Consider the following 23,763-nt stretch of genomic DNA (forward strand, 5'->3'; position numbering starts at 1 on the left):
TAGTACAGGATAATTGCACTGCTTCATCAGGTCCAGCTTTCGATATGCGAAGTCTGTAGATGACTCGCCTGCGCGTTGCGTTGCACTGAACATTCGCTGCTTAGATGTTACATCGCAGTCCATGTTATAACGTTGGCGGAACGCTGCGATACTAGCCACCTTCGTTTGATGACGCATCCATGTAAAATCTTTAGCAGGGAGCCTTCAAATAATGAACGGTATGGTGACCTCGTAGGGAATACTGAAGGTTCTAAACCAATAGTTAACTTGGTGAAACCAGGCATTCAGATCTTTCCCGAGATGCGGTAAGGAGCTCGCCTCGAAACTCAAAAGTCGGTCGCGACCGTCTTCACTGTTAGATATGCACACGTGAGCATCACTTCTGGCTTTTTTTTGTTGCTTTCTCGAGCTGCGTTTGAGATTCATCGACGCACTGCTCTCTTTTGCACTCGTGGTTGATTCAGCGTCAGAATTTTCATGCGTTTTTAACTCCAGACGCTCAATGCGTTCTATCAGTGGAGCTAGTAAGTTACACAAGAGGTCGTGACTTGCCTTCATCTGCGAGTCAAGAGGCGGTTTCGGTGCGTCGTTTTCTTTGGCAGCGTTGTGGTCTTAAAGAATCATCAGTTTCAGTTCCTCCAATTTGCTCTGGAGCTGGCCCGCCTTCGTCCTTAGGACATCCATTTCGGACACAGCTCACCGGTAAGCTGGGCGGCACCATTCAGCTGCTCGAACACGTTGACAGAACACGGGGCCGTCGCCATCTTGGGATCACGGAGCCGACACTGCTTAAACGTCAGTGGTTGAGCCGAAGAAGCGCCAAGGGAGCGACGTCTTCACATAAAAGATGTAAACATCTTAGCTCACCTCGAGCCGTTGGGCGCCAATTTTGACGTGCCGGCGTGGCCGTCGGATATACTGGGTTCCAAGGCGGCCTAAGAAGGACATCCACACTTTCAAGATCAGAAAGGAACTGCCAGACCCTTTTTCTTTATTTCACGCTCCTCGAGCGCCCGTGAGCTCGGCGCCAATCTACTTCATTTTCCTCGCGCAAAGGCGCGAGGCACGCACCAGGTGTCATCTGCTATTGGTCGTCACATTGATGTTCCGGACGCTCCCGTCACGCTGCGAACGCTGTCCAAGTGGCAAAAAAGACACTGAAGCGAACCCCAAACAGCAAACAAGCCGTAGGCAGAGGGGACTGCTACCAGAGTACGGGCCCCTTACTGAAACAACCAGGCAGCCCCGGATCCTGACATCGACAGCAGCAGACGATGGCCACCTCTGTGCAGCCTGCCCCTATCATTTTCCGGCAGCCTAACGAACCTCCAACTTTCCATGATCAGGTGAAGACCCAGAGAGCTGGATCGATCGATACATGACTGAGTCGCCATCTTCAACAGGTGGGACTTTGAATAAAAACAATGCCATGTCTGCTTCTACCTAGAAGACGCCGCAATGATGTGGTCTGAGAACCGGGAATCTACTCTACGAACCTGGGATTTCTTTCGGACGACATTCCTGAGAACTTTCACGAGCGTCGTCAGCAAGGAATGGGTTGCCACGTTGCTGATAACATGGGTGCAACTCCGTAAAGAAAGCGTAACCATCTTCGTCGAAGACATGACCCAGCTCTTTCGACAAGCCGACCCCGCCATAGGTGAGGAGGAGCTCCGGTTCTTCATGCGAGGGGTGAAGCAAAAGCTGTTTGCAGGACTTGTCCGGAACTTGATCAAGACTGTCGGTGAATTTCTTACCGAAGCCACAATATAGAAAAGGCACTTGAGATGCAGACAGTAAAGTACAACCGCCACGCAACTGTGCCAAAGTCTTCAGCACCGATAGCTGCACAAGACCATTCGAGCGATCGTTCGGGAGGAGTTGTGAAGGCAGTTAGCTTCGACATAGCTTCAAGGTAATTTGATCGCCGACATTGTTCGCGACGAAGTTCGGCAGCCGCTTGGAATACCCAACGCACAGCAGCCTGAACCGGAACCTATGAGTTGTGCCGCTGTTCACGACTCAACTGCAACGCGAGGCGATGACCTAGCGACCGCGACGGCCACAGTGTCACAGCCCTCGTTGACACAGGAGCCGACTATTCTGTCATCAGTGGGACGTTCGCCGCGAAGTTGAAGAAAGTTAAAACCACCTGGAAAGACCCCGAAATCCGTACTGCTGGAAGTCACCTAGTTATGCCAGCAGAAATCTGCACAGCCAGAGTCAACATTAACAGCCAGATTTGCATTGCAACCTTCGTTGTACTACAGCATAGCGTGAGAGATGTCATCCTTGGTATAGACTTTCAAGCCTTCATGCTGCCGTCATTGACCTGAAAACGAAGTTGATTACACTATACACAGAAAACGCACTATCGCCGCACATTCTGCCAGGCAGTCAAGCCTTGAATGTGCTAGAAGAACAAATCATCATTCCGCCTCGCTCAAGCTTTATCATTTCCGTCAGCATTCCGAAACCAAAAGACTTCGTATGTGATCAGCACCTGTTGGTTAACCGAGATATTTGGCTCGCAAGAGGAATCGCCGAGCTCCGTAGAAGAAAAGCAACAGTGATGCTCACGAATTTCAGCAATGAGTAGAAGCACGTCAGGCAAAGGCACAACGGTTGCCTACATTGAAGAAATGCTGAAAACCAGCAAAGCTTCTGCCTTCACCGAATCTACTGCATCTACTTCGATTAAAGAAAACCCTTCAACCCGCTTTCGACATTAATCTGAGCCTTCCGATGCATAGACAAAAACAGCTCAAAAACCTGCTCCAGAAATACAAGAACTGCTTTTCGTCGATGTCAGGAATTCGATGGACCTATATCGCGAAACATCAAATCGTAACAGAAGAAAATGCCAGGCCACACTAACAGAGCCCTTACAGATTTTCGACGCGAGAATGCGAGGCCATAAAGAAACAAGTCGACAAAATGCTAGGCGACGACATTATCCAGCCTTCAAAGATCTTTGGGCATCACCGATGGTGTTAGTGAAGAAAAATAATGGAACACTACGCTTCTGGGTTGATTATCGGCTGAGATCACAAAGAAGGGCGTATACCCTCTCCCCTGAATAGACAGTGCTCTTGACCGACTCCACAATGCGAAATATGTTACATCGATGGACCTCAAGACAAGCTACTGGAAATCGAACTAGACAAGCAAGATCGGGAAAAGACTGCCTTCATTACACCGGACAGCTTTTTTGAGTTCAAGGTCATGCCCTTTGGTCTTCGCCTGGCACCTGCGACATTCCAGCGTGTTATGGATACTGTGCTGGCTGCATTGAAGTGAAAGACTTGCCTTGTGTACTTGAATGATGTCGTCGTGTTTTCTTCAGAATTTGACGAGCATGCCCGGCGCCTTGAAGCTGTGCCTCAAGCAATCAAGACCTCTAGACTTTCTCTGAAACCAGAAAAGTGCCACTTTGCATATTGTCACGGAGTCATAGTGGTCGCTGTAGTGGTGGTGACCTTAGACTTGTGAAAGTTAGCGGGCAGAGCCCCGAACTTTGGTTGTAGATTTGCTGGAGGTTGGCTTCTACGTCCTCTTCACGGTGTGGGCTTGGCTCACGGCGGAAGGGGGGGCGTTTGATACATGGTCCGGGAAGCACCTCCACCAGATGGAGTCGTGACGTGGCCGAAGGAAGTCGATTACAGATCGAGGATGAAACTGCTTATTCGGGCTGAACGTGTGGCCAACAAATGAAAAGTAAGATTACAGCGAGACACTGGCACTGATAGCGGCAGGCAGAGCGTCGGCCGTTGATCGACTGACTAATCTGCAATGTTCACGAAGCGCGTGTAATCCTAATAAAACGATCCACTACAGCCTCGGAGCCTCTTGAACATCGTAGACACAGTTTGTGCTGAACGTAGGAAATGGGGTGATAACAAAACTCGAGAAAAGGAACATGGCATGTATCATGTTGATAAATGACGGAGGCAACAGCAGGGTGCAGAACAAGAATGGATTGTTTTATTGCATGCGCCGTATTTATACCTTGGTAGATGTACACTGTGCATGTGCGGTGCCGTATTGGTTTTAGGGGAATAACACGTGCCCGATACATCCTTCTACCGGTACAAAAGTTTTACAAAAGAGTTTATACTAGCTGCTGAAAGTTTGCATCGTATGCAAGGCGCTGAGGTGGCTTGACTGAGTGTGTTGACCTTCTCGGAGCTGGATTCGATGCGCAGGCATGCACTGCTGTAGTTGGCGCAGTTGGGACTTCAGCCTGGATGACTGGAGACTGCTCATGACGAGGTAACATGCAGGCTTGCTGTGCCAAATCTGTAGAGCCACTGGAGGCTGCCTCATCACTGGAGGCTGGCAACTCTGTAGGTCCTCTGGAGGCAGTCGCAGCTGGACAAGATGGCGTATAAGGCGCGTTACATTCTTCGTCACTTGACTCAGGACTATAGTCCTCACTTGTGCGAAGTAGGTGACGTCGGTTGCGTCTGAGCGCATTGTGAGGTCCTGTTTGCACGATGTAAGACTTCGGGCCAGCTGTGTTGACAATCCTGCCCATATGCGACCAAGCATTGTCCCGTATTCAAACTACAGTGCCTTGCGTCAAAGGTGGAATCGGTCGTCCTTCCTTTAGTTGCGGGTGCTTTCTCACTTCCGTTTTGGTGACTTCGTTAAAATCAGGAATGTTACTTCTGAGGCGCCTGCCTTGCAGTAACTCAGCTGGTGATCGTCCATCTTCTAAAGGTGATGATCGATAGGCCAACAGGCCTAACCAGAAGTCTCTCCTTGAGTCGGCGCATTTTTTCAGGATACGCTTGACTACTTGGACGCCTTTCTCCGCCAGTTCGTTGGAATGGGAGTAGCCCGGGCTTGATGTGACGTGTACGATGTCGTACTGTTTCGCAAAGAGCGCGAACTCGTAACTGGCGAATTGTGGGCCGTTGTCCGTGCATACTTCAACCGGAACTCCTTGGCGGGAAAAGATAGCACTGAGAGCCTCTACTGTGGCCCTTGCCGTTGTGTTATATAGTTGCTCGACTTCTGGGAAATTTGAACAAGCATCAAACACAACGACATATGATCGCCCGGCATACTGAAATATGTCTGCACCAACCCTATACCATGGGCATGCTGGAGTTTCGCGCAACAGCAGAGGCTCTTGCGGTTGCTTGTAGGCGTATTTCTTGCAAGTGGGACAGCTCTGAATAAGCTGAGTTATGTCATTGTTAATGGCATGATTTGGCCGCAAAAGAGACACACACAAGAAAAGGAACACTCAAACGACAAGCACAGGCGGCTTGTCGTTTGAGTGTTCCTTTTCTTGTGTGTGTCTCTTTTGCGGCCAAATCATGCCATTAAGTAAATACCAACTAGGCCAACAATCAGTATTATTACATGTCATTGTTAAGTCCTGGCCAAAAATTAGACTTCTGGCTCTTGCTTTGCACTTGCGCAATTCGAGATGGCCGGCGTGAACTCTGTCTAGGATTTCGCGCCGCATGCTTCTCGGTACCACGACTTTGCTGCCCTGAGGCCATGCGAAGCCGGTACCACGACTTTGCATGGCCTCAGGAACTTCGATATTTCGCGATTCGTTCCTTGCAAATTAACAGCCGTTTTTGCGCTTCCGCAGACGCGAAAGGCATGCTGAGTTGAGTGTGAAGTGAGCGAGAACAAGTCCTAAACACGAAATGAATTGCAAATTTTTAGAGCCGGTGGGGTAGTATACACGCGTGCACTAGATGCAGACTATCGGATACAGTCGGTGGCCAACGATGTTGGCAAATGGTCTGGTCACTCCAGTCCGGCGATGCCAACGACAGTACCAGGGATCAAAAACGAGTAGATGGCCGACTGCTCTTCGAAAGATCGGTGGCAGTGTGAAAACACGGGCCTCGTCTGGCAATGCGGGGTGCTCAGAGTAGCAGGGGGATAAAGGATGGAGGGGTGCATAACAAAAAGCAGTAGGGGCATGGAGGAAGGAAACAACTTTCCTTCCTTCATGGATTGGGGAGAGCGGCAACTAGAGGGTCGCGGAAGCGTTTAACAATTAGAATCCATGGGCACCTCGCCGATCCCTGCTCGGTGGTCGAAATTGGTTTTCCGGGAAGTCGGCAGACCGCTGACTCCGTTCACTGTAACCGATTAGTGGCGCTCAGAGACGTTCGTTATAAGTGCGATTTTGTGCCATTGAACCAATGTATATTTTCACGGTCACGTGGATATTGTTCGTTTTAAGTGAAAGTTCGTTTTAAGTGGGGCCATTATATTGTTGTGCATACCTGGGAAGAAAATGAAGATGGGTGAACAGGCTGGCTGCCCGAAGCTGGAGGAAGAAAGAAGACGACGACACTGCGATCATCAACCTGTTGGCCGCTCTGGCGCTTCTCTTCGCGACCAAAATGAACGGCCCCCTTCAGCCGTATACGTCTTGGTCCTCCTTGTGCGTAACAGACAGATTGGTGGAGGTGCTGGGTAAGACAAATCCAACGACGGGAGCTTCACTTCCAGGACTTCGCCGCAGCCGCCGCCTTGCCGGACACCCGCCTGCGCCCATCGTAATGGCCCAAGATCAGTCATCTAACGCTTCAAGGCTAACTACAGTGGGTTCCGTGCCCTACTATCGAGCCCCACCAACCTTCGGAGGAAAATCGGGAGAAGATATCGACGCGTGGCTCGTCCAGTACAAGCGAGTCAGCAAGTTTAACGGCTGGGATGCCGCCGCTCAGCTCAGTACTGTGGTCTTCTGCCTTACGGATATTGCGCTTGTGTGGTACGACAACCACGAGGACGCACTGACGACGTGGGACGTTTTTGTTGCGGAGCTGAAAGCGTGTTTCGGCGACTTGAACATCAAAAGGAAGCGGGCTGAGCAGACATTGTCTCAACGCGCGCAGCTACCAGGTGAGACATGCACCACAAATATACTGTACTGAAGCTCTGCAAGGTGGTCAATGATCACATGTCAGAAGAAGACAAAGTAGAGCATTTGCTGAAAGGCATAGCCGAAGATGTCTATAATTTTCTCATCGGAAAAGAGCACCTGAGCTCGGTGTCCGACGTGATTCGGCATTGCACAACTTTCGAACAGCTGAAAATGTGCAGGATTGCTCCAAAGTTCGGCCGGCTCACAAATGTTACAATGGTTGCCAGCATCGACTCGAGCTCCTGCCCAGACCTGTCCTCGACAATTCAACAGATCGTTCGCAAAGAAATTTTTCGCTATAGAGAACAGACACACTCAGCAGTTGATTACAATTCTATAAACGACCAACATTCGGTATATGTGCCACGTGAGGCTGTGCCTGCGCTGCCGCCTTCCACGACCCCTTGGCAATCGATGGTCAGTGCAGCAGCTGTTGAGTACAGCACACCCTCACAACCAAGGAGAGCACCACGCTTGCCAGCTCCTCACCATGACCGGCGCCCTCAGCGTCCGTCTTCTTCACGACGCCCGGTCTATCCTTATGATTTACGGGACGAACCAAACCACTACGCCAGGGAAGACGATGTTCGATTCATTGACGAACAAACAGAATTTCGACCTCTCATGGTTTGCTACTCCTGTGGTGTTCCAGGACATAATTCGCGATTTTGCAACCGTTGATGTGTAGCCCCACAGTATGACCACCCACCACACTTTGCACGGCCTTCCGAAGGTCTTCTCGACGACCTGCGAGCAACCTACTATGGCCCACCACAACATTCCACACGATCGTCTGATCGACCGCACAACGACCCCAGGGCAACACACCTGCTGCCTCGTGAAGACTACTGGACACGCAGCTTTCGGAACCACTCCCCTACATCTGACAGGAGCTTGACGCCTCCACTGCCTCGTGTTCCCCGTTCTCCTTCACCACGGCGTTGCAACACGTCTCCTTTGCCACAGGAAAACTAGCAAGCGCGGCCGATGGAGGTGAGGTCGCCGGAGACGTGCTAATATCAGAAATACCTCCTGTGTTGATGCTCAAGAACAAAGTACGTGTTTTTGTTGACGATGTGCCTGTGATGGCTTTGGTGGATACGGGGGCAACCATTTCGGTCATGAGTGCGTGTTTTAAAGATACCTTGGGGCGGAAGGTTTTATTTAAGTGGAATCAAGCTTCGAAATTTTGTTGCAAAGTGAGTGGTGAGGCACTGCATTCTGTTGGTGTGTGTCAAGCTGACGTGTTTCTCGGAGGCCGCGTTATCCCAACAGAGTTCGTGATTATTCCGCAGGCAACACATGATGTTATTTTGGGTATGGACTTTTTGAGGGAGTGTGGTGCGACTGTCGACTGCCACACAGGGACAATAGTCTTGAGTGATCACGTTCCGCCAGCATTCTTGGAAAACCCTGTGGATGGTGAGACGGCATTGTGTGTCTGGGGCGACACTATCATACCACCGTTATCAACCGTTCGTGTACCTGTTGGTTGCAGCGACAGCTATTCTGCCAACTTTGATGCCAACGTAGAACCAGTGTACACCAACTGCATGAAGAAGAATGTGTTGACCCCACATTGTGTGGTGTCGATCAGACGTGGATGCGCTGGTTTATGGACTGTCAATTACTCTACAGAACCCGTGATGTTACCAGATGGTCTAAAGTTAGCCGTTGTCAGTGGACAAAACGAGGCCTTATTGGTGACCGAGCTTAGAGATGCGCCGGAAGAGCATCGTAGTCACAGTTTTGAAACGTTTCTTCTGTCAATGGTGAATAAGTCGCTGAGCACAAGTGAACGCCGAACATTGGTCAATGTACTTTCGAAGCACGTCTCTGCATTTGACTTTGCGCAGAAAGACAAAGCGCCCCTAATTCCTGCTTCTCGGACATGTCACACTATCAACACGAATTTGGCCATTCCGATTAGACAAAAGCCATACCGTGTTTCACCATCCGAGCGGCAGATTAATAATGAACAGGTGAACGAAATGATTGAAAACGGTATCATTCAAGAGTTGGTAAGTCCATGGGCAGCTCCAGCAATTCTCGTTAAAAAGAAAGACGGATCCTGGAGATTTTGCGTCAATTATTGCCGATTGAATGCTGTAACAAAAAAAGATGTGTACCCACTTCCACGTATTGATGATGCCATAGACTGTCTGCATTCGGCCTCTTACTTTTCCTCTGTAGACTTAAGATTGGGCTACTGGCAAATTCCCATGCATCCTGAAGATAAAGAAAAGAAAGCCTTTGTAACCCCTGACGGCCTTTTTGAATTCAACCTGATGCCATTTGGACTGTGCAATGCGCTCGAGCGATTTATGGACGCTGTTCTTTGTGGCTTGAAGTGGAGCATTTGCATGTGCTATCTAGACGACGTCGCCATCTTTGGCCGCACCTTCAGCGAACACAATTCACCTCTGGATACTGTACTGACTTCCATAAGAAACGCTGGCCTTGTTCTTAACTCAAATAAATGCCACTTCGGAGACCGACAAACCCTTGTTCTCGGACACCTAGTCGATCAGGAGGGCATCCGTCCAGATCCCCAGAAAACAGCAGCCGTTGAAACATTCAATGTGCCGCGTTTTGTGAAGGAGCTCCGCAGTTTTTTGGGGCTTTGCTCCTATTTTCGTTGCTTTATACCTAAATTTGCCAATGTCGCGTATCCGCTGACATGTTTGCTTCGGAAGAATACTTCCTTCGAGTGGACTCCGGAGTGCGACTCCTCTTTTCGTCAACTGAAGTTCCTCCTGACGTCGCGGCCTGTTCTTCAACACTTCAACCCATCAGCTCCAACGGAACTGCACACGGATGTCAGTGGCATAGGAATTGGTGCCGTCCTAGTTCAACGCTATGGTAACCGCGAGCACGTGATTGCATACGCAAGTCGCTTCTTGAGTATGCCCGAGCAGAATTACACTGTCACAGAACAAGAATGCCTCGCGGTAGTATTTGCAATTCAGCGGTTTCGGTCTTACCTATATGGACGCCCTTTTACAGTCGTCACCGACCACCACTCATTGTGTTGGCTCGTTAACCTTCGGGATCCTTGCGGCCGTCTAGCACGCTGGGCACTTCGGCTCCAAGAGTATAACTTCATAGTCTCGTACAAAAGTTGTCGACAACACGCCGACGCAGATTGCCTTTCGCGCATGCTACTGAGCACTACAGAGTGTGATGCCGATGACCTCGATCACCTCGTAGCTTCTGTGTCACCTAAGTTTCCCAACCTCAGTACTTTCAAAGATAAACAGCGAAAGGACACCAGGCTATCATCGCTTTGCACAGCTTCTACGGCATGCCATTTCTGTGTATGCAACGGACTCCTATATAAGAACTTTTCCAGCACTGGCGCACGTTTCCTCCTGGTAGTGCCAGAAAGCCTTCGGACAGCGATTTTAGGTGCTATGCATGACGATCCTACGTCCGGACATTTAGGTTCTGCACGGACGCTTTACCGTGCTAAGGAACGCTTTTATTGGCCAGGAATGCGACAGTCAGTCAAGGCGTATGTGGCCAGCTGCACACAGTGTCAACGTTACAAATGCCCATCTACTGCTCCGGCTGGTCTTCTACAGCCTTTGCCACCTCCAAGCACATCTTTCCAACAGGTGGGCATTGACCTCGTGGGCCCTTTTTCAAAGTCGGCAAAGGGCAATCGCTGGATAATTGTATGTGTCGATTACCTCACGCGCTACTGCGAGACGGCGGCCATATCAACCGCAACTGCCAGCGACGTCTCTGTGTTTCTGCTGCTGCACGTTATCCTCCGAGATGGCCCACCTCACGTGATCATCAGTGATCGTGGGCGACAATTTACGGCAGATATAGTAGAATAGCTGATTCGGTTGAGTGAGTCCCGCCTTCGTCACTCATCGCCATATCATTTGCAAACAAATGGGCTCACGGAGCGCATCAACCGAACAATTGTAAACATGCTCTCTATGTATGTGGCATCCGACCACAAGAACTAGGATGACGTGCTGCCATTTATAATGTACGCGTTCAACACCGCTAAGCACAACAACAGGCTATAGCCCCTTTTTCTTGATGTACGTACCACCGCCACGGCACACACTCGACACAGTTTTGCCATTCTCGGCGCACGAGAACCTCAGTCAACAAAATCCTCTGCCTTGCAGAAGAGGTACGTTGTATTGCTCGTCTACGCACTTTGGCATCGCAGAAAAAATCGAAGGTACGCTATGACGTCTGCCACCGGCCTGTAACTTACCATCCAGGCGACTTAGTATGGCTGTGGACTCCGGTATGAAGACGCGGTTTATGCCAAAAAGTTCTTGGCCACATACGACGAACCGTTTGTTGTTCTCTACAAAATCACGGAAGTCACATACACAATAGCTCGCCTCACGAGAAGTGGTAGAAGAGCCACTAAAACCCAAGCAGTCCATGTCGCTCGACTGAAGTTGTACACACCAAGGTGAATCAGTTACCTCGCCCGGCAGGCTTCGTCTGCGAGGGGAGGAATGTTGCGCATGCCTGGGAAGAAAACGAAGATGGGTGAGCAGGCTGGCTGCCCGAAGCTGGAGGAAAAAAGAAGACGACGACACTGCGATCATCAACCTTTTGGCCGCTCCGGCGCTTTTCTTCGTGACCAAATAAACGGCCCCCTTCAGCCGTATACGTCCTGGTCCTCCTTGTGCGTAACAATATGTAGGCTCGACTGTATATCGTTCTGTTAAGATGATTGATTGATATGTGGGGTTTAACGTCCCAAAACCACTATATGATTATGAGAGACGCCGTAGTGGAGGGCTCCGGAAATTTAGACCACCTGGGGTTCTTTAACGTGCACCCAAATCTGAGCACACGGGCCTACAACATTTCCGCCTCCATCGGAAATGCAGCCGCCGCAGCCGGGATTCGAACCCGCGCCCTGCGGGTCAGCAGCCGAGTACCTTAGCCACTAGACCACCGCGGCGGGGCGTTCTGTTAAGATCCCCCACTAGACACGAACACTTACCGCCGCAATACCGCCACACTTCGCCGCTTGTCAGTTGATCGCCAGCCGATGTTTTGTTAGCTGCTTGATTGATTTGTGGGGTTTAACGTCCCAAAACCACCATTTGATTATGAGAGACGCCGTAGTGGAGGGCTCCGGAAATTTTGACCACCTGGGGTTCTTTAACGTGCACCCAAACCTGAGTACACGGGCCTACAACATTTCCGCCCCCACCGGAAATGCAGCCGCCACAGCCGGGATTTGATCCCGCGACCTGCGGGTCAGCAGCCGAGTACCTTAGCCACTAGACCACCGTGGCGGGGCGGGGCGTTTTGTTAGCTGCTATCAGTGCCCATGAGATGCTGCAATCTGACCTTCAGTTTCCTGGGCACAACATCGTCCGATGAAAAAGTTTTCATCTGAACATCGAGTGTGCTCTCTTCATCTCCGTCATCAATCCGTGACAATATTCACCTCTTATAAATACATCTCATCTCTTGTAAACATTCTGAATATTTATTTGGAGAATATTTTAAAGTAGTTTTATACCAGCATGTTATTTATTACTTCACACCAGCGGAATGTAACACCAGCTCCACATATCACTTTTGGCCCCTACTTCATCTCTCCTAGCTCACGTTCTTCCTTTCTTAACATCCTTCTAGATAATAACTTTAAATATCAGAAACATATTGCTGACATAAAAAAGAAAATAGCATATGGTATACAAGTCTTAATTAAAACGCACCCTTACTTTTCACACACCACATTACTGCCTCTTTATCACTATTTCATTTATTCTCATTTAACTTATGGCATAATATGTTGGGTAATACTTACAATACTCACGGGTAATACTTACAATACTCACATTCTGTTTCCAGATTGTTTAGAATCATGCTATATTAGAATAATTACATTGTCTTTCCAATGCTAAATTTCTACTACATGAGAATAACATCCTCACTCTTAGTGAATTCACTAAATACATCCCAGGTATTTTTCTGTATAGATTTATTAGTGACATACTTCCCCCGACCATTTAGCTGTCTTCTAATCCTATTATTTATAGTAATACCTGATTCACGTTAAGCAACAATGCTCTTTTACCTAGTACTCGTACAAATATGATGAACAAACTGTAAGTTTCACTTCCATCTCACTTTGAAAGACTGTTCCACCTAACATAAAAACTTTAAGCTCATTTCATCAATTTAAAAAGACAACTAAAAATGTATTTTCTTCACACAGACTAACCATGAGAGTTACTGTTTGTTTCATTTGATGTGTACTTTTTTTGGTGTTTTTTTGTCTTGGATAAAGATTAATCAACTTGTATGGCTTTGTTTTGCCATATTTTCTTGTACTTTTTGATTTGATTTGATATGTCAACTTTATACGATTTCATGTATTCGTTCGTACATTTTTCTGCTATACTTTTTGTTTTGACTGATACCTATCGCTACTGTTGCTATTAAGTATTTACTAACAGATTGTTTTTGTACAGGAGGTCCCGAAACAGTCCCTTGACTGTGGCACCTCCTTCTGTATCCCAAATGCCTATTATTGTCCACAATTTTTTTATATAAAATCCTGATTCTGAAAGCTCAGATTGCCTTTTTAGTAGTAACAGTAAAGGAATTCAAGGAAGCCTAAACAAGAAACACAAATACACTCAAACCTCTTTTAAGGAAGTCGTATTTTACACAAAAATAAGTTTGTTACAACCTAAATCTCATTATGAAGGTATATTCTTAACACTAAGTTTATTGCAAGAATATTTTTCATTTACCTTGTTATAACAAATGTTTCATTATATCCAGGTTTGTTATACTGAGGTTTAAGGGTATGTTTAAGTAAAGTAGAGAAGTGATTGTGTTTAAAGCACAGTGACTAAGTATTGAAACTTGATACAGGATGCGCTCCCAGGAACTAATAATAATTGTTGCATTTTACATCCCAAAACCATGATATCGATGAGAGAGACGTTTTATAAGGGCTTCAGAAAATTTAAACCAACTGGAGTTCTAAAACCTAAGTACAGTAGAACGCCACTGATACGATCATGGCTTGTACAAATTTTGAAGTGATACGGATTTTTTTTTGCGCTGTAATGGAGTACGGTTGTGTTGCAAACCAATTTTTCACAGTGCAACATTTGATACGAACGTGCGCTACCTCACAGGTTTGAACACGTGCTGCCACGGAAGACGCAGCAATCGCACGTGGCCACAGGAACCCAAGTGCAGGAAATGCACTATTCATAGAAGGGTGCACACTTGCATGAGAGAACCCCGAATTTTGAGGAATCCTCCTGATTGTGGGGGTACCGTACAGCCGTAAATTTGCCGAGGAACAGTTTAAAGAGTGTGAAAAAATAGCGTAAATGGCTAAATACAATTTTTCACCTGTGATATAAACTGTAATTACACTGATGCAGTGAAAATTGGGGGGGCTGTACAAAAGCATCGCAGAAGGTCCTCTCTCTTGTGGTCAGTCCTACGTCAGCCACACAGGCCGACGCCTCGAGAGCATGCGGTGACATTGCAATTCACTGCCATTTGGCACAGGAGGGCACTTGCATTGCACCCCATTTTGGCACTGTCTGAATTGTGTGGAGGGAATGGAGAGAGAAATATGTTAAGCTTTCCTCGTCAAGACGTTGGGCGCTGAATTATGTGTCGGTGAACCTTCTTATCATGAATTTCAATACCTGGTGACTCTACAATTTATGATGCAGCACATGTGTCCAGTTAAGATAAATAAAGAGGAAGGTGGATTGTGTTAGTGTGCTTGCATGGTTCTGCACTTTACTTTTCATGCATGCTTTGTGAAATACAGTTTTTGAATGAACTTCACTTGTAAGTCCAGCCTTGTTGACGTGCATTACTTTCTTCTTGTGCTCGCATGAGCAACATGCTGGAACCCTTCACTTTCACATTGTGCACCAACTGACCCAGACACTGCTGAATATACCAAACTAATGGGCTCCCCTTTTTTGTGATGTTCCAAGGCAAGCCATGTGTGTTCACTGCTGCTTCTGCCAATCATCACTGTGCTGTAGCAGAAGTTGAGAAGAGCAACAAGATGTGCTCCTTAGTCAACAACTTTTTGTGCATGTTCCAATTGCATTTTATGCTCACACAACTATTTTGAGAGCCCATTTGATACACATAGACACAATTCCTCCTTTGACAACTTTCCAGTGGGCTCGCTGGGAAGTGTGGGAACTGTATGCCCAACACATGTGACAGTCACAGACTGTTCACCTGAGGTCCAGGGCTTGCAAAACCTCATTTTGGGGGAGCTGATGAGTGAAGACAAGCCCTTGTCCGTGTTGCTTAAAATCATTTTAAAATGAAATATATGGTTCATAGCATAACTTTCAAGGGAAACAGAGTTAACAATCACATGAATATAAACTGTGGCATTAAAATAAAACAGAGATTAAATGTATGGAATTAGGGGAATTTAAACTTTCAGCGTGGGCTGTGTATTGAATAAATTTTTTGACCGACTTGTTGACTCCGACATCACCACTGTGAGAGTAAAGAGGCATAAGACAGTTTCTTTTACTATTTCAGCCTGTTTTGATGGTTTGTAACATCACTGCCATGTTTCAGTTAGCACGACTATATAGCTGCTGGGTGACGAGACAAGATTACATATTCACTTTGAAAGAAAGCTGTGTACGTTAGTGCACATTATCAAAGACACGCTGCTTTGTGCCGAGGAACAACATAATGAAGAAGCGTGAAAAAGCAGTCTATACTTGCTACTTGCAAGGCCAATACGGTGTTTTCATGCATTTTGGACTGAACCATGATTTTACCATGAGGCACGCCGATGGCTTGTGATGACCATGCTGGTGCGCCCTTTCAACTTCCTCCCGATCAATTATGACATTTACGTGCTGACTGCAAAGGCCAATAATTAGTTCTTCTGACTTGGAAAAAGTTTCAGAATGCTTAGTACTATCTGGAAAGCCTTAAGTGGGGACGTGGCGATGGGAACGGTAAATTTGGCCAAAATGTTCATGTTATGTGCGGGGTAGTCGTAGTCCCTTACACGTACTCCTGGAAGCGTAGCGAAAAAGCGTAGGCAACCCCAAATGTTTAAAACTTGTTTATTCCTACTCAGACAGGGGCGGCAGCCGAACTGCCGTGGGTAAGCGAGTGGCGGATCGTTGTGTCGAGAGGGGGACAACGGAGGAGGAGTCTTAATGACCAGAGTCATTTGCAACCGGTTGTCCACCGCTTCATTGGGTGGTTTGGGACATAACATTTCTTTCCTCCTTAGATTGTTGCTTGGAAGTGATCTGGAGGCCATCGTTGTCGCATGGACAAGGTGGGAAGAGGAGCCTTGGCTCGCTGAGTGTCATTTCCCATGTTCAGTGCTGGTCGGGCGGCGGTGCCGATTCATCCGGTGCAAGATGCCAGGCTAAGCAAGTGGGACGAAGCTGCTGTCGGGGTGCCTGCTTGAATGGAAGCTTCTCTTCACAAACTACCTGGACAACGTAGCTGATTAAGTTGGTGGCGTGGGGCCTTTCCGCCGATGTCGATGAGCCAAGACCACAAACCTGTGCGTTTAAGCGCCATCGCTTCAACTCAGCCAGGCCCTCTGTTAAATGGTGCTGCCCACTTTCAATTCTCCTGCTACACGGGAGCTTTTCTTCCTCGAACAATGTCTTTGCCGAGGGCTCCGGGACAATTGCTGTCAGCTGAGTTCGCATTTATCGGCCAAACATCAGTTTCGCCGGTGTTTCTACTGTAGAGTTTTGAACAGTGTTGTGCTGTCTGAAGAGATAGCATGTGACGCAGCATTGCATTGTCCCAATGTGATCTTTAGTGAGGGCGCGTTTGAGCTCTGCCACATAGCGCTCGGCTTGCCCGTTGGTCGCCGGGTGGTATGAAGCTGGCGTAATGGACAAGACGGCGTTGACTCTATAAAACTTGAGAATCTCCATGGACACAAATGAAGTGCCGTTGTCAGAGACAACCTTGCACGGTAGTTCGTACGTTGCAAACGACCGCAGAGTGTCGATAATTGGTGCCGATGTTGTTGTGGTCATTTGTTTTACCTCCAGCCATTGGTGTACGTGTCAACAACCACCAGGAATGAACATCCTTTTATAGGTCCAGCAAAGTTAATGTGCAGGGTGTGCCAAAGCATTTCTGGTCTTTCCCATTTCGGTATAGGAGCTCTTGGTGGGGCTCTGTGGTTGCATAGGCAAGGCTGGCAATCATGAACTGCTGATTCGATGTCACGGTCGATGCCCGGCCACCACGTGTAACTTCTGGTGCTTTTCTTCACGGCAACAATGCCTCGATGACCTACGTGGACAAGCAACATGGCTTGTTTGCGAAGTGCCGCAGGAATCACCACCCTTGATCCCAAGGTGACACAGCTGCGATGAGTGCTCAACTCCATAGCTCATTTGCGGCAGGCGTTGAAGTGTTCACCCTTTAGCTTTTTCACCCTTTAGTGTGTTTGCGGCCTACGAAACACAGGAACCTTGTTGAAGGTGCGAGAGACGGGGCTAACCCAGTTTATGACAATTTGCATGTGGAGACGGAGAGCTGCAGCTTGGCAATATGCTCACGCCATATTTTTTTCTTTGGAAACAGCACCACATAGCTTCATAATGGCATGAGCTGCACTGACGAGCATGTGTTTTTACCTACAGCAAACAATACAGAAAGAGAGCAGAGTGGGTTGGAGACTAAACTGGGGTTAATAATATCATAGTTGAAATGAAGAAGAAATGGACATGGGCAGGGCACGTAGCACGTAAGCAGGATAACTGCTGATCAGGGTAACTGACTAAATTCTAAGAGATGGCAAATGTGTGAGGGGGAGACAGAAAGTTAGGTGGGCAGATGAGATTAAAAAGTTTGCAGGTATAACATGGCTGCAGACAGCACAAGACTAGGTTGATTAGCGGATCATTGGAGTGGCCTTTGCCTAACCTTGGGCGTAGTCAGGCTGATGATGATGATGGCAAACAATATTGGCGTCAAAAGAAGTGCCAACCTGATTGAGTAGGCCACTGTGGCACACGAGATTATTTCTGATAGTAGTTAGTGACCACTAAAGAAAGCACTGTGTCACTGAAATATTTGAGAAACAGTTTTCTTACACCAATGGCTGGCCACAATGATCTTGCCGCGCCGCGATGGCCTAGTGCTTAAGGCAGTTGGCTGCTGACTCGGAGGTCGCGGGATCAAATCCTGGCTGCGGCGGCTGCATTCCCGATGGTGGCGGAAATGTTGTAGTGTGCTCAGATTTGGATGCACGTTAAATAACCCCAGGTGGTCGAAATTTTTGGAGCCCGCCACTACGGCGTCTCTCATAATCATATGGTGGTTTTGTGAGAGACGTTAAACCTCACGTATCATGAACAATGATCTTGCCGTTACCACTCATTGCGGAAGCATTGTTTACAAAAGACCAATTTTGCATGTCTTCTATTGAGAGCACCCCCTTGCCAACAGTTGGCTATGTAAGCTTTGAAGAGTTACCTGCACACACGTGTTGTGCGTTATGGAAAAAATATTCACCGAATTTTTCATGTTATTATCAGCCTCGTACGATAAGTGATGGTGCTAAATATTCACACACCTCATGGTTTCTCTATAAATAGTATTTATGCTGGGATATTTTTTACATTCATGCACTATAACTCGTCCACCACTGTCTGGGCCAAGTAGTTTGTACAAACTTTCAAATGTGCAGTGTGTTCTGGCATTATTATCACTGAGCGAAAACCACCAAGTTATCCTCCATAACCAGTCATGGGCACATTACCAGTAAAGAGTAACAGTGTTACAGTTACTGAAGCTAAAAAATAACTCTGTTACAGTTACAGTTACAGTGAAAAGGTAACATTGTTACTTTTTTGTTACTGTATAAAAAATTATTATAAAACAAATGATATATTTTAATTAATGAAGACGAAGGAAGGCATGCAGGTAGTGAAAGTTGCTTGTGGTGAAACCGTAGAACGATGCTGCACAGGGCCATATTTTCAACCTAAACAATGTGTGTGTGGAGGCTTCTGAAAACGTGGTTCATTCGCTACGACGCACCGGCTTGCAACAGCAATCCGCAGCCCCCTACCGTATGTTTCCAAGCACATGTGTGACTAATGAACTGATCGACCTCTGCTTATTTTTATTTTTTGCCAGCGTCTACTGAGAATAATAGGAGGCGAAACGTCAATCACTTTGTTATTGTTGTTTTTATTTTAATAAATAAATAAAAATAAATTGTTGTGTTAACTTGTAGAGCTTTCACAACCGGTTACAAACCCGTTTTAAATGCTTTAGGCTTTCAGCAGTTTTATGCTGCTGTTTTCTAGCCACCTGTCAAACGCGACTTGCTGGAAGCGTCAGACAGAAGAATGCTCCACGTTCATACCAAGAAAAAGAATAGAAGCTCAAGTGACAAAAAGAATATATATATTTCCCTTCCCACCCACCTCCCACAAAAAAAAAAAGCCAGGGAGGGAGGGTGGGGCACGTGAATTTGGCAACATGTTCAGTGCCAACATTATTGATTTGCGACATGTATTTTTGCAAATAAACATACCTTCCAGACACACTTCACTTTAAACCAGCCAGACAGATCTCTGTCAAATATGTTTACCTTTAGACATGTAGTATACAAGTAAACTTCGAACTCGGTCTTCTGCAGGGAAGATATTCCTCTTAGCGACCTGTTCTCTTACACTGTGATGGGAGCCTTGGAATGTCAAAAGGTGGAGAGGATATTGTAAAGGAGAAAGCTTGAAAAAATGAAAAGTGTCTAACGTTGACCTTTAACGAGTGTGGCTTTTGGATGATTTTTTACAAAAACAGAAGTAACTGTAACTATATTTTTCGTTACAGTTACTCAGTAAAAAAGTAACAGTGTTACAGTTACAAGTTATTCAAAATAAAAGTAATTAGTTACAGTTACAAGTTACTGAAAAAGGTAACTAGTTACTGGTAATGCGTTACTAATAACTAGTTGCTGCCAAAGACTGTCCCTAACCGACCGAGTGGCATGCGTAGCAGGGCTGACTCTCAGGTTCTTTGTAGGGCGTGGCACAGTTCTCATGTCTAGGCTGCTGTGCGTGTGGGCACCTATGCGCATGCGTTTGCCGTGACCGTCAACTCTTTTGCGTTAACTGGAGACCGTCAACTCTTTTGCGTTAACTGGAGCCATCCCCCTGCATGTGATGCGTCTCCTGGACGCTCTGACACGTGGTTTCTCAATCTGGGTTCCATGAGCGACAGAACACGTGCAACTGGCTCCCGGTGTACCCCCATTCGATACTATTTTGGCAAGTTTTCATTGCATTTTGAAATTTAAAGAACCACCGGGCTCCAAATATGCACATCGATGTGCGTAGGTAGTGAGAGACCCACCTTGTTATTTAGGCACCCGTGGGAAGCGCTGTGGTTTGTCTCTCCTTCTCTTGTGTCCAAGTAGTCGTGTGCTGTGTTGAAATACGTTCAAGTACGGCATCCGTAAATTCGGCGCTTCGTTTGCGGGGACACGTTGCTTACCTGCTTAGCGCGGTGCGAACGTTTTACGCGAGTCGCGGAGCGGCACGTGTGGCAATTGGGAGTTCTACATTAATGGTGATAGCCTACGATATGAAAGAAAACAGAACAGGCTAACATGGGCAGTATTAATAACGCATGGTTGTGCGAGTCGAGGGGTGTTATCAGTACCACTCGCTTATCACGTATGTAGTGCCATATGCACGCACTTTACGAGATAGTTGGCACGACAAAGTTTCTTGGCTCCAGCGCTGCACTCTAAAAGTGGTCCTGCACAAGGCGGCCACAAACGGCCGTGCAGCACGCTTTTGTTGTCTGTTAAGGCATGACCACGCGTAGCAGCAAGTCATTGCGTCGCTTTATGAAGGTGCGGCACTCCCTCTCTCTACGGAGAGAAAAAGTGTGCAGCTTGGCTTAGCCGTGTGCCCTTTCTCTGCAAAGGGAGAAGGCACGGCGCCACATCAGAAACCCACATGCTGCAACGGGTACGTGCGGTCAGGCCTTTAAAAGCTTGCTTGACGCTTTCATGTCACTTTTCATAAATGAATACCCACTGTTACCTAACTACAATTCTTGTCCAATTGCAATTAAAATTCTTCATGAGTGCGATGAATTTTTCTTGTTTTTGGTGAACCTAGTTTTCAAGAGTTTTTTTTAATACTGTTTCACATGTTTGTTACTAGGGCTGTATATAAGTCACATGGTATGCAGAAAGGTAATAATACCTTTAATTCCAGAGCAGTTAAAAGTGGCAAAAGTCACTTCAGTACATAAAGGTGGTGATATCAATACTTTGCGTGAACTATGGACCTATATCCGTGCTTCCAACAATATCAAAAATATTTGAAGGGGTTATTTATGATAGACTTGCATCCTTTTTTTGATAAGCATCAAATAATAACAAAAAGTCAGTATGGTTTTCAAAAAAATAAATCAACAGAACAAGCTCTACTGCATATCAAAGATAAGATAATCGAAAATATGGAAAACAAAAAATATATTCTTGGGCTCTTCCTCAATCTTCAAAAGGAATTTGACTCCATACAATTCAAATCATTCATAAATTATCAAGTTATGGGGTGTGTGGAGTTGCATTACAACTGTTTAAAAGTTACCTTGAAGATCGTTATCAATATGTACAACTAAATAACACTATTTCTGCAAAGATAAAATTAAACCAAGGAGTCCCCCAAAGGTCTATACTGGGGCCATTATTGTTCTTTTCATCAGACAATCTAATATCACTTGAGGTCAGTGTAAATAGTTATCTAAGCAATCTTTCAAATTGGTTAACGCAAAATAGACTGCGCTTGAATGCAAAAAAAACAACCTATATGATATTCCGACCTATAAACAAACCTATTAATAATATAGCTGTAAAATTCGAAGGAAATTGCATCGCACATGTTAGGGAACAAAAGTTTCTTGGTGTATGGTTTCAGGAGGAATTAAACTGGAACACATATGTAAATCATCTGATCACCGCATTAGCACGAATAGTTGGTTGTTTTTTTAGAACAATGCACTTAATCCCACTGAGGTTAAAAATAAGTATGTACTTTGCACTCTTCCATTCTAACGTAACTTATGGGATGTTAGTCTGGGGAACGACATCACAAGGGAATTACCATAAGTTAATAACTATACAAAAGAAAATATTGCACTGCTTTGAAAAATACAGGGGAAATCTACAAGACCTGTGCACTGCTCCACTATTCATTAAACATTCCATACTCAGAATTGATCAATTATATCATTTTAAATTGCTTAAGTTAATATAAAAAAATAAGCTATACAAAGAAAGTTGCATCGAAAAACCACACTACAGTCTGCGAGAACAAAAGAAACGAGCTCCTAGAACAAGAACCAAGTATGGAAAGCAAAGTGTTGCTTACCAGGTACCTCAGGTTTTAAATACCCTCGCAGATCAATTGAACTTTAGGGCTAGTAGTGCGACTTTCAAGAAACAAATAAAGAACTTATTCATAACCACTGGTCTACACTATCGAAACTACTTAATGGAGTGTCATGCCTCTGCAAATGCTTAAATTGTTCATAAATTTCTATGTCAATTATACAAGTGTATACAGTGCAATTCGGTGTATCCGCATGCATTTTGTATCTGTTTTTGAGTTGTTTCATTGATATCGTTTAGCTGTGAATTTTTACGAGAGTGACCTCTAATTCTTAAAATGTGTTATGTAAACTTCTTATGCTATTTATGTTTGAATTTTGTGTGTACGATTGCAGGTTGCTTGAAACCAATGTATTGAATGTAGATATTGTTTGTCAGTGCTGATGCCTAAGCTTTGCACTGTCACGGACTGCGGAGGTACAAGGGCCTTTGTCAGGCTGTTCGCCTTTAGCCCTTTGCCCCTGCAGTGAGCCCTGTATCCGGCTTATTGTAAATAAAAGTACTACTAATACTACTACTACTACTACAGTTCATAACTGGCAATAATCTGCTAAAAAAATTTCGTTAAAATTTGTTTCAATATCGTAAGCCAATTAATATATGCACTCATGCCCCGCCCCTCATTGTAAAAAAAGTGTTTTTTCAGGCTTTTAGGGTGACATATTAAATGCCACTAGCTGCTTCAAACCAAGGCTCATCTGCTCTAAAATTGAAATTTCAATTCTCCAAAAACTGCTCCCAAGTCAGTCTCAGCCCTGATGCATATACTGTGTGGCACTTAAAGCTCTGAAACAATCTACAGATTTTTTCATGCCCGCATTGCACAGTAAAGTGTATGGCTTCCTGTGATAACCATTTGGCTACAACTTTTCTTGCTTGTATGTCGGAGCTAGATTCTCGGCAGCGCCTGTCAGTTTCTTTCAGCACAAGAACATTATGGGCGTTGTTCAAATGTGAACACTTGCGTGCCTAGTTTCCATGATGACCAGCTTGTGCTCAACTGGTTTCCACTTGGATCTCGCATGTTGTGCAGGACAGTGCACGGCCTGTGCTATAGCAGCCCCAAGAAATGGCCCCCGCTGATCAGTGTGGTGGCCGAGCGGGTGGACGACGGCTCCCTGGAGCTCTCTATCTGGCGCATGAACACAGCCGTCCAGTGCGTCTCTTTTTCCAAGTGGGCCATCCTGGCTTTGCCCCAACAGCCCGTGCTGCAAGGTTCACTCCTTCCACTCCTTTTAGAGCTTTCTAGTTTGCCAATGAAAGAAACAAACTCCAAGCAACAAAGTTGAACGAATTGAGGCCAGCATGAGGGAGCAAGAGGCAGTGTACTATCAAGACTGATGAACTGAATAAGGCTTTTCTAGGTTGAGATGTCTTCACCAATACCACAGAAAACAATGCAAGTGAGTCTTACTTCAGGTGACTG

At 46.2% G+C, this 23,763-nt stretch overlaps 2 protein-coding genes across 9 annotated transcripts in view; one reads left to right on the plus strand and one right to left on the minus strand.

Annotated features, from left to right (window-relative positions):
• The window catches only part of LOC119173506 (uncharacterized), a 157,198-nt gene that overhangs the window by 35,844 nt on the left and 97,591 nt on the right, over nt 1-23,763 (minus strand). The window lies entirely within an intron of this gene.
• Nucleotides 1-23,763, plus strand: part of LOC119173507 (WD repeat and coiled-coil-containing protein) — a 299,780-nt gene that overhangs the window by 25,417 nt on the left and 250,600 nt on the right. For both annotated transcript variants that reach the window (XM_037424303.2, XM_075896540.1), the window contains exon 3: nt 23,371-23,552. In XM_037424303.2, the coding sequence (XP_037280200.1) occupies nt 23,371-23,552 (182 nt within the window). The remainder of the gene's footprint in view (nt 1-23,370; nt 23,553-23,763) is intronic.

This window comes from Rhipicephalus microplus, chromosome 5 (assembly GCF_043290135.1).
Source record: "Rhipicephalus microplus isolate Deutch F79 chromosome 5, USDA_Rmic, whole genome shotgun sequence".
Lineage (NCBI taxonomy): Eukaryota > Metazoa > Arthropoda > Arachnida > Ixodida > Ixodidae > Rhipicephalus > Rhipicephalus microplus.